An 11,497-nucleotide genomic window follows, 5' to 3' on the forward strand; every position below is an offset into this window, starting at 1 on the left:
CGAAAGGATAAAATGATTTTTTTTAAGCCCCGAAGAAACTAACTCCATTACGTTTCTCTCGGCTAGAAGCAGCAATTTTTTAAAAAATCCATATCCGACCCCTAATGGAGGTGAAGGGATGAAACCAACGACGATCGATTGGAAATTAAATGGCCAATCGAATGACATCGGCTTAATTTTCTTTCGAGGAGAGGAATGTTTTCTTTTTGAGTGCCTACCGCTAGCCCTCTCGCCGCCGAACTATATCTACTTGAAAATTTTTTTGTTGATAATAATTCAACGGAAAAATTTGAAAACTCAATTTTCTATTTTGCCGTCTCAATAACGACCATATAAATTTTTTATTTAAATTATTTTTACGGGAATAAAACCTGGAATGACCAGTCGATTCCTAGAAGGGCTCGTGTTTTGTCTTGTTTTTGAAAACATTGGCGACTCGACATCAGTGGGCCTCAAAAAGAGAGGTAATATAGAGAGAAGTGACGAGATTGAATTATAAACAAAACCCATCGAGGTTTGAATGTTTTTAACAATTTTTAAATCAGTTGAGAACTGTCTTTCGGCAGGGCTACAACTTTCCTCTATTTCAGAGCCTCTTAAATATTACAAAGCGTTTCTGATTGTGAGTTCCTTTTTTTTCTTTTGCAAAATGGCAAATAAAATTTTAGCTCGTGAAGTGTGTGTGTACAAGGGTTGTGATATTACATCGAGGGACCGTGAAGCCGGGAAATTGTTCAGATTTCCTTCCGACGATAAACGACGCTCTGAGTGGATTCAAAACTCAGGTTTTTATATTTTATTGCGGATCCTAATCGTATTTGTATTTATAAATGTTTTTATAACATATGAATTCCATGCTTTCGTTAGTGAAAATGTGGAAGGTGATCAGTTTTGAAGTTTGTGGGTCAACCCGAAAATAATCTTTATTTTAAAGATTTGTCATTTCTTCATTTTAAAATTAAGATGCGATCAAATATTCCAGGATACATTAAAGAATTGAAAACGCTGACGGGCCTATTTTGAGGATTTAGGGGATATCCTCTAAGAGGTCTGTTTTTTCGTGATATTAGGATTTCCTTAACTGTCATTTCGTCCAATCAGCCCCCAGTTTTCCGGATTATGGGACACATTTCAATATCCTAATTTTTCCGGCACCAGCCAAATTATCAGATTATTTCCCGGTTGCCTGTCAATTTTTTTTTTTTTTTGATTTCAAGAAATCAGATAAAAATACTTAGAAAATACCTATAAAATTCTTCCGGGTTTTCTAATAACAAATTTAGTGACATTATAATTTTTCGACGTCAGAACGAGCTCAATGCAATGATGACAATAAAAAAATTGAGCTTATAACTGGGGAATAATTAGAAGTAGACTCTTGACTGTCAGATTGTTGATGCTTATTGCAATTGGTGGATCGGAAAAGTTATGCTAAACAAATCGAACGGGAATAACATCGGTAAATATATTCCTTGCTATATTTATTTGCTTTTTAAACATCTTAATCTAATCGAGAGCCGTTGCGATTCGCCGTATCAGAATTGTTTACGACGCCTATAATTTACCTTAACAATTTCAAAAAAAAATAGAATAGAAATAGGAGGCTAGACTAGAAGGCTGAACTCTTCACTGGACGACTGGAGAATAGGCAGTTTTCACTTTCAGGCGAGGCTAAATACCGAATTTTGATGCATATTAAACGTTTTAACATTCTTTACCGAACATACAATAATCGCGGCATTTTTCTAATGGTTGTATCAATTGTAATGCAGGTAATATGAAGTTGCGAGATTTGAAGAAGAAGTCGATTTTACAATATGGGAGTTGGAGGCGGCATTTTGCTGACAACTCATTCCTCAATGTAAATAAGCAGGGGTTGAAGTGGAATGCAGTACCAATCTCCAACTGCAGATATGAACAGTCCCTCAATCACAGACATCAATGAATAACACTGAACCCGAGGTACATACGATGGAATCTGAATGTCCCTTCGTTTTATCGACAAACTATCCGGAGCAGGATAAATCCATGCATTCCAATACTGCGTCTGTCGATTTGGTTAGAGAAAATGAGCAGTTGAGGATTGCTAATAGGAGGCAAAGGGAGGAAAACCATGCTTTCACCACCAAAAGTGAAGAACGTGCCCTAAAAATAAAAAATATGCAATATCATGCGCGTCAAACGGATAGGAAAATTTCGCAAGCTGTAGCTAACGTCACAATTGATGATTTATTGGCATCTCATGATCCGCCGCTGCATCCAACAGCGGAAACAATGGTGAGGTTACAATTTCATAAACCAAATACTCCTTACACCCCGGAGGAACAGGATTTAGCGAAACAATTCCAATATCATTCGGCTTCTGCTTTTGCTCGGATGCGCAAGGCAGGATTAGTTCTGCCAGGGGAAACTACCGTTCGTTCGTGGGTAGCTGAATACGATATTACTCCAGGATTCTGCCCTGTGATTTTTGAAAAACTGAAGGAAAAAATGGCCCTTTTAAGTCCATTAAAGAGGAAATGTAGTATTGCTATCGATGAAATGGGCATAAAAGCTTGGGAGGAGTACTCGATCAAATTTGATGGCATTGAAGGCCTGGTAGACCTTGGACCTTTAGGGCGACGGGATCAAAGGGCACACATTGTATTCATCTTTAGTCTGACCAGCCTGAACTGTAAGGATAAATGGCGCCAAGCTGTGGCTTACTTTTACACGCTGAAGGGGGGAATTTCAGCGAGCGAAATCAACGTTTTGCTGAAGGAATGCCTTCACCGATTAAAAGAGTCGAATGTACAAGTACAACTGATCGTGTGCGATCAAGGACCTTCGAATCAGAAGCTCTATTCTGAAATTCTGCAGGTGAATATCGACAAAGCGTCGATTGTCATCAACGAAGAGAGTTATTTCGTTTCATTTGATTTTCCACATCTAATCAAGAGGATTGTAACTGCATTGAGGAATCACGGAGGAATTTGGAAGGATGAAACCAAGATTGTCTGCTGGAATGACTTCGTGCAGTCATATGAGTTCGACAAAACTTTGGGGACATCCAATCTCCTGAGTCATATTTCTGATATTCATATGGCTCCCAATAATTTTCAGTCAATGAATGTCAAACGAGCGTTTCAAATCTTCAGAGCTAGATACGCTCAAGCAATTCGGTTGTGGGGTTATTCGATGAAGACTGCAGCGGGACACAACTTCGCATCAAGCACGTGGGAGGCTACAGCTCAATTTGTGGAAAAAATGAATAACATTATTGATGCATGTAACTCGATGGGCATGATCGATCGAAATCCCAATAGAAGACCATTCTCTCCGGATAATCCCCAAATAGAAGAACTCATTCGGGACATGATTCAATGGTCCAAAACGTGGAGGATCCCTCAGAAGAGAGGTTTTACAATTCTGCCTAGTTTTTACGGTTTGCAACTAGCTGGCAATGCTCTACTAGGAGTCTACAACTCAGTGTCCCAGGAATATCCAAACTTCAAGTTCGCAACTGCACGAGGCAATCAAGACGGGACGGAACATTGGTTTGGACTTCTTCGTGCTCAAAACGGTAATTGCCAAAACCCACCAGCGCGAATGGTACGACTCTCCACAAGGCATGTTTTGGCCATGAACGATGTCAACATTGGAGAAAAAGGGAATGTTTCATGCGAAGGTAACGAGTTTCTTGTAGCGCCGAAGCCCACGCGTATTTCAAGAGCCTTTTCTGATCCATCAGTATCTACGAACCATTCACGTGAAATGAACGATGAGGATAAAGATGATAATCGGGAGGGAATCTCTGAGGTTGCCGAAATCATTTTCACCTTGGAACATAATCGAGACGGAAATGACACAGCTGAAGAGCCAATGTCATTTTATAAAATGAACGCAGTCGCCTTCTTCGCCGGCTATATAGCCTTTAAAACTGTGGGGAAGTGTCAGGCATGCAAGGTAGATATGACTAAGTCACCTATGGATGCTCGCTGTGAAAGTGAGCTGTACATCGAATTCCGCGAGTACGAAAACGTTGACGAAGATGCTCCACCAGTTACCAAACTCACTCGTCCTACTGATCGTTTTACGAAGATCGTCCAGTTGCAACTGCGAGCCTTTGATAACATTTGGAAGAAGCACTGGGCATCAACATCGGTACTTAAAAGCATTGCTGGAGATATAATTAAATCCCTTCAACTGACTGCCCCAGACTGGTTTAATCAGAATCATCCGTGCTGCATCGTATAACAGTTATGGAATTCATGATAAGAGTTAAAATTTATAACAGGTTGGTACTCCTTGAGATTTCTTCAAGTTAGGTATCGTAAGAAACTAACATTTAAATAAAATAGAAAAGTAGATAAGAAGAAGACAATGGGAAAAAAGAACGTAAAGAAATTACTTCAGACATTTTATAAGATGCATTATTTTATTCTCAAAATCATCACAAACTTCTAGTCTTCGTTGAACACATGGTTTTCTTACTTTAAATAAACAGTCTTTTTTTCTATTACATACTTAATATTTGATATTTTCACGCGCCTTCTGCCAGAGCTGGGATGTTGAGATCGTTGTCGGCCGTGTTGATAAACTGAAAAAACGAGGGAGGATGCGTTCACCAATACTTCACTGCACTGTACGCTGGTGTCTAGGGTCTCTAGATCGCCATCGTCTTACTAGCGAATGGCCAATCACGATTAGGTATTACACTACAGTACACTACACTGCGCGCTGCCAACTGAGCGGCTCAAGTGTCACCCGTTAGGCGATGGGGGGGGGGGGGGGGGGCTCCGTTTGTACTTTCTCAACTGTACCAATGAACAACTGTACAGAGAATTTTCAAACGGTGAGAGCACCATTGTGCAGGCATTCAACTGTCGAGACAAAAAGGCAAGCTGTACATGTGGCGCTGGGTCCACATGTACAGTCACATTTTTGTCTGGACAGTTGAATCCCTGCACAGTGGTGCTCTCACCGTTTGAAAATTCTCTGTACAGTTGTTCATTGGTACAGTTGAGAAAGTACACACGGAGCCCCCCCAGGTGATGAACATAATAAAAACTCGAGAAATGTGCATTATAGCTCGTTGCTATGCGCATATCTTTGTTAATATTCAATAAATAAAGCCGATAATGGGATCAGTAGAAGTAGAAGTTGTGTGGTGTATAGATACTTGGTAGCTGGCGGCGATCTTTCGCATATGAAACGTGTACTTGGCCGATACGCTACCGCGTATCTCGATATAGCCCGTGAATGGGTTATTTACACCGTCATTGATGTTTCACTAACTATTTTATATTTTTCCCCCTTATAGCCCAATTCGAGTTAGATTTGTTAATTATAATTGTAGTATCGAACAGTTTTATTTAGAATAGGATAGCTTATGAAGGTCGAGGCGTGGGGTTGTTTTGGTATTTTATTGAGCGCCGGAGAAAATATTTTGGTTCCCTGTCTGACGCACGACCATCGAGTTTTGAAAATTCCCCAAAATTGGAAGATGGCCATTAGGGTCACGAGGGATGTTTGACGGCAAGGGAGGGGAGGTTAAGGGAAATTTTTTAGGACTCAGGGAGGGACGCGGATCACTTAGGAGAAAGTCCATTTCGAACCGCTGTTTTCGGAAGACGTTCCTGCATACGAGTATCAGAGGAAGCACTCTTTAAGAAAGTTTAGATGGAACCCTTGAAAGAGGAATTGGATAAGATCGCGACGGAACCACGGTACAATAATAATAGTTTTGTAATAATTTGTAAAATAGTGTAAAATGACGACCCCCATTAAATATGTTAAAGTTATCGATTTATCTCCTATGGCCAATGAGGAGAAGAGAACAACAGTTAGACGAAGATCAACCAATATTAGACACGTTATCACTATTAATTAATGTCCTCTTTATTATTATGTGAGTCATACTCGTAGACCGGGTGGGTCAACAGGTATGGTACAAAAACAGTAGAAAAACTTAGCACGACTTTTCAACGCAGCATTCTACGCCAGACTATCCTGAGGAACAAAGCTCTGAAAAGCCGAGAGCCACCCGGAGAGGGAGAAAAAAAATAAATTAGTCCCTTCAAGAATGTGCTATGGTGATCCCTCCTCCGATTGGTAAACAGACAGGTAAAGACAGACCCGCGACGAACTACTTCAATAAAATAAAATGTATTAACCGTAAGCTGTTTTATTTTTTTAAAAATCATCCGCACATTATCTTTCAAATAATTACAAATAAAATTGGCATACTTTTTATCTGTTGTATCTGTAAATCTTTTAGTCGTAAAAGTTCATGTACTATTCCATTTTTTTGCGTTGTCAAGTAACTTATGTCCTCCTGAAAGTTCTGCAATTTTTACCTGAATCGTCGGTGGCAAATTACGATATTCGAACGTAAAATGTCTCAGTCGATTGCGTAATCGGTGCGTGAACAGCGAGTTTCGTAATTTTTCGGGTGCCTGAGAGAAATATTCACACGTACTGCCACGGGAGCTTTAAAATTATGGATATTATTCGATTTTCCGAAAGATTTCCTGCAAACATCAAGAAGTCAAATTTTCTAGGATAAAATATCATGAACGCGAGGCGCGATTTTTTCGAAAAACTTGACGACTTTATTTGTTGGCAGAGTACCTTGAAGGAATTACCAGATACACTGTAGAAAATAATTAACATTTACGTTTTAGTGTAATGTTTGGAGCCCGAGGGGTGTTCCAACGCGGAATGTGTGGAACGTGCAAACAGGCTAATCTTACAGCCTTTGGAAATTCCCCTTTGGGTCTTTCCCCCATTAAAAATTCTCTGTCCTCTCCTTTTTCCAAATTCTCACATTTTCCCCCAACACCTTCATCAGTCAAGCCATAAAGGTGACGACAGGCTAAATTAAGGTTTTGCTTTTATGGTTCACATTTGGTGACCAAATGTATAGATTTTACCATTTTTACACTTTCATGTACTTATGCCTGAATGCCTTTATAGCTGCGTCAATCCTCACACCAACTTTCCTCAGTCTGCCATTTATGATGCCTCTCAAAACCTCAGTAATTCCCGGTACCTAGCATCGCCTCTCCTGACCCTTTGGGCCCCATCCCCCATATTCTAAGTACCTCCTATTTTCATTTTCCTCCGTGAAAATTCCTCCAATAAAATGGCCTTTCCAATCTGCAAGTGACCAATCACGTCTCCATTCATTCATTCGCACCCCATGCAGAATTTCCTTTTCAAATTTCCTTACTTTCCAAGCAGCCAGTTCCGAAAACGAGTTCATCGTGAACTCATCCATTTTTTTTCTACTTGCGCGTTCTTATCTATTAATTTTGTACATCTCTGTGTTGAGAAGAATATAGTTTCCTTTTAACATCAGTGTTTGTGTTAGTTAATTATTTTGCATCGATAGTTCGCCTTCCTACTGCTCGTGTAGAAAAATCGCTTTCTACCCGACAAGGGGTATTCGGGGATTATTTTTCCATCTAAATTTCGTTCAATAGGTAAATGCCCCTTGAGGCAAATTAACAGAATAGTATTCTGTGTGTCAAATTGGAAGCGGGAATGTGGACAAGCTATAGTTTTTTAAATACATCAACATGAAAAATAATCAGCTAAATTTTCAAACATTTGTCAGTTGAAACTTGTGTTGACAATGCAAAAAATTGTCGAATGTTACGCTTGCATTGGCTGAAATTTTGATGGGGAAAATAATTCGTAAAATCTACGAAACTCACGTTCGCTTTTCGATTACGAAAATGACGAGAAAAGTTTTCGTGAATGCATTTGGTTCAATCGTCACGATTGTTACTCGATTCCTTAACAAGACTTTATCGGAGTTCAATTTCTAGGCTTTTCCATCAATGTGGAACATTCGCCAAATCACTTGGTTTATTGAATTATGAACTACAAAAATGTATATCACTCGCTAATTTTTACTACAAAAGTTCATCGATGTTATTTAGGTGAGATTGCGTAATATTGTTAAAAATTTCATGGCAGCGCTGAATATCTAAACAAATGAAAGATGGAAGATGAAAATCAATTTCAAAAGTTAAACATGAAGAACAGATGGGTTTTCTATGGTATTTACTTACTGTAGTGACTTGAGCCATATTTAAGTTAAACAATTCGTACGCTGAGAACGTGTAATCACGTTCTGTGTGGATCATTATAACTAAAATAATGGCCTGTGTTTGTAGATTGAAGTTTGTCCATGAACATTCATAAACTGCTTGGCGGAATCCATTGATCTCAAGTTGAAAATTTACAATTTTTATTTAAACATTAAATTAATTAATCTCACATAAATGGTGATATTTTTGCGAGGGATGATATGATTAAATAAACAATTCTATCATATATTCTATATTCAGTCCAACAGATTCAACAAATCAAACGAATTCGATGCCATTCATGAAACTATTCACGAAAGTTAATTTAGGCCTGACACCGGGTAAATTGACAAGACTCAACAGATCTTCAAAAATTAACAGTCACATTAGCTTACTGTTTCTTCATTCGTTAATGAAGTTTCAAACTTCAAGGTCAAAGAGCTGAATTTTCAAAGTCCGAACGTGTCACGATTGGATGATCGATTGTCCATGATTTTTCTTATGATAAAAAGAATATATTTATTCATGAAAACAAAAAAAAAACAATCGCATCAAAAAAACGGTCAAAGGGCTTGTTTCAGCCTGACAGTTTCCAAATCGCTGGGGACTCAAAGTTCTAGATGGAAAAACTGACTTGAGTGAACACGAACGACTGGTCTCTGGCTAGTGTTCACGTATTTTTCGAATTGTATCGCTCATTACTATATAATTTGTTACCTCATCACTCAAGTACTGAGCATATGAACAAAAGAGAATAGTCTGCATAATTATAGCAGTTATATGACTCGTATTTTTTATGGCGTCTCTCCAATTATTTTCTGCGATTCTCTGTAAAAATGTTAATCTATTAATGTCAAGGATAAAAATAATAACAGTTATATACTAAAGATGATTGAATAAATAATGAAATACATATTGAAGACTGTACAGAAGGCTGCACAAGTTCAGTCCATTGAGTAATAAAGTAGCAAAAATTATTGGATTATACCATTCTTCCATCGCATGAACATATCTAAAATACGTACTCATTCTATTGATTGTGAAGCCATTTTCAATCGTAATATAATACTCACGAAAATAATTCAATATGCTCGCGTATAATTCTCTTCAATTCTTTCACGATTATCACCGTATTTCTCGGACTTGTGGAGTTGCTAGCTAAATCTATGCGACGAATATCATTAGCAAGTATCTAGCAAATGAAAACATGGCAGTTTCTTATCAATAAATTTGTGTTAACGTTGATTTGTACTAATGACGATTATTACGTTGGGCATTACATTGAATTCAATTGAAAAGTATGTGGAGAATTGAGTAAAAAGACAGTCCGCTGATATCCAGCAGAGAGCTAAAAAATATAAGCCCATATGCTCCCAGGCGGCACACAAAAAATACTGAGTATATGAATTTAATATGAAAGGATAATGAGCCGGATAAACGGTTTGCGAAAAATCGAAGGAATCGTTGGTCTCAGAAAGTCGAAATTTCAGGTATAATCTGAAATAAAATGTCAAATTTCATATGACTGATGCATTTGTACCATAACACAAGTGAATTTACATATAAGGGCGCAAGTTGTAAGATCCAACAGTCCCAATGATAGCTACAGCATAACACATCCTTAGTAGCCGTGCATTCTTAGCATTTTCTATGGCGCCCTCTGTTATAGCATTCCGTGATGTTTGGATAATCCATCGCTGGTGGCAAACTTTCAATATATCGTAAAGCTCCTTTCGACGCAACAGTATACGATATCCCTAATACATATACATACACCAATGATGCCTAAAGTCTTTAAACTTTACTTTTAATTCTACCATTTTACTAAATTTTTAAATATAATTTTTCCAACAACAGCTGCGTCGATTCGAAGAATATGAAAGATGTGAAGTTAAAAATCATTCAGAGGTAGTGGAGGATTTCGTTAACATTAAAATTAATCTGCTGAGGGTCGTTAATACCTATAATTTAATTTAATGTAGACAACAACTTACGTACTTTGAATGCAGCTAAAGTAACAGTAAATACCGCTGCAGCCACCTCAATCGATAACATCGAATTAACTTGAGCAGTGTCGTACACATTACGTGTGTCACATATAAGAGCAAATGTTATTGTTGCCAATCCAATACTATATGGTATAACTTCCCAATAGTACCACCGTGGTTTACTATCCCTAAAAATATTACCCATTGAGTATAATCCCATGTACTGCAGAATGAGTACATCACCACCCACGCAGTCTCTAAAACAAGATTCTATAAGTTTTTTCCTTCCTGTATGTTCCATCGTTCTATGTTGTTCTCTGGTGAATAGAAGCTCACCAGCCCCACTTGTCTAGATGCACTGGGTATAGTTTCTCAGTAATATAAGTGCGGTAATTGCTATCGATTCGTCCAATTTTCTCATATAAAATGTGCCTATTTAACGAATATAAGGAGCGCATTACCCTACCACGATGATTATCATTCATACTGAATGCCATCGATAACCAGTAATTTTTTATGACACTCCAGAGTGGAGATCGTAGCAACATGTCAGGTGGATGTTATGCTCTATAGAAAACAATTCATTAGTTTGGGGAGACCCGCGAGAGACATTGCTGCGAAATAGCGATCTGATTTCATTTCATAAGATACTATCGGTATTGAGGAACAATATAATCGAAAGTTTTTGTACTGAACACTCCCTGGATGGAGAGAAATTTTTTTATCATGCGCTGGTTCTGTAATCGGTCAGTCAAAACAGTATTCAGTCAAAATTACGGAACAGTTATGCATTTTTCCACTCAACGTTCCACACTTTTTCTGCGATATTTTTTATTTTCTCCTGAAAGTTCCCTGAAAATCGTGCAACTGTCCCGTAATTCATACTGAATATTGTTTGGACTGGCAGATTACGGAACAGCCACGTAATTTTTACGGAATTTTTCTCGCCGTATGGACATTAGTTTTATGATCAGCCAGTTCATCGGGGAGATCTTATGCATAAAATCCATTTATCATGGTGAATTCAATAATTAGTGGATGAGTGTACTGTTCGGGTCAATATCAAAGCTGTTGATATTTTCATCGCGTCGTGAGTTGTGATATCTCATAAAAATCAAAAATAATTTTTGAAAAAAATGGCCAAGTCCACGTTCCAATGTATTGTGTTTTGTACGATTTCGTTATCTTCACAGGTTTCAAAAAATGCTAAAAATTTTTAAAAAGCCAAGGTTGTATAAATACACTGCCTTATTTACGAAGCTACCACTCTGAATACAACGGTTATGCCAACAACGCCTGATATTTGGTCGAAAAAAAAGTGTTCAAAAAAACGCCGCGACCAATGTACTTGGCGCGGTTTCTAAAAAACCCCATCAGATGAGAGCAGTTATTCACTGTAGATATAGCTCTCACATTATAGGATTGGGTTCA

At 38.1% G+C, this 11,497-nt stretch overlaps 2 protein-coding genes across 4 annotated transcripts; one reads left to right on the forward strand and one right to left on the reverse strand.

Moving 5' to 3' along the window:
- The first annotated feature begins 3 nt into the window (after positions 1 to 3).
- On the forward strand, positions 4 to 4,746 carry LOC135160339 (uncharacterized). Of its 3 annotated transcripts, none has more exons than XM_064116775.1 (2): positions 4 to 4,276; positions 4,541 to 4,746. In XM_064116775.1, the coding sequence occupies exon 1, from the start codon at positions 1,942 to 1,944 to the stop codon at positions 4,234 to 4,236; it is 2,295 nt and encodes a 764-aa protein (XP_063972845.1). In that variant the 5' UTR covers positions 4 to 1,941; the 3' UTR covers positions 4,237 to 4,276; positions 4,541 to 4,746. The 3 variants fall into 3 exon arrangements, with proteins under 3 accessions (XP_063972845.1, XP_063972848.1, XP_063972846.1); XM_064116778.1 differs by having other exon boundaries at positions 4 to 3,667; positions 3,731 to 4,746; XM_064116776.1 differs by having other exon boundaries at positions 4 to 785; positions 1,773 to 4,746.
- Positions 4,747 to 7,620: 2,874 nt separating this feature from the next.
- LOC135160006 (uncharacterized) lies at positions 7,621 to 10,599 on the reverse strand. Its single transcript, XM_064116121.1, has 8 exons — positions 10,077 to 10,599; positions 9,639 to 9,835; positions 9,359 to 9,575; positions 9,152 to 9,270; positions 8,991 to 9,090; positions 8,796 to 8,906; positions 8,061 to 8,216; positions 7,621 to 7,975 (listed from the first exon to the last, which is right to left on the reverse strand). Exons 1-8 carry the CDS (start codon positions 10,365 to 10,367, stop codon positions 7,925 to 7,927), a joined length of 1,242 nt encoding a protein of 413 aa, XP_063972191.1. The 5' UTR covers positions 10,368 to 10,599; the 3' UTR covers positions 7,621 to 7,924.
- Positions 10,600 to 11,497: the final 898 nt, after the last annotated feature.

The sequence above is a fragment of the Diachasmimorpha longicaudata genome, chromosome 3, assembly GCF_034640455.1.
Source record: "Diachasmimorpha longicaudata isolate KC_UGA_2023 chromosome 3, iyDiaLong2, whole genome shotgun sequence".
In the NCBI taxonomy this organism is placed as follows: Eukaryota; Metazoa; Arthropoda; class Insecta; order Hymenoptera; family Braconidae; genus Diachasmimorpha; species Diachasmimorpha longicaudata.

What these genes read in the sequence shown, in the direction of transcription:
- LOC135160339 (XM_064116775.1), top strand. Translation starts at nt 1,942, where the DNA reads ATGAATAACACTGAACCCGAGGTACATACGATGGAATCTGAATGTCCC.
- LOC135160006 (XM_064116121.1), bottom strand. Translation starts at nt 10,367, where the DNA reads ATGGAACATACAGGAAGGAAAAAACTTATAGAATCTTGTTTTAGAGAC. An exon ending in ACTTTTCAATTGAATTCAAT is followed by an intron (nt 9,271 to 9,358) that starts GTAATGCCCAAC and finishes TTCATTTGCTAG; the next exon opens with ATACTTGCTAATGATATTCG. An exon ending in ATATGGCTCAAGTCACTACA is followed by an intron (nt 7,976 to 8,060) that starts GTAAGTAAATAC and finishes TCATTTGTTTAG; the next exon opens with ATATTCAGCGCTGCCATGAA.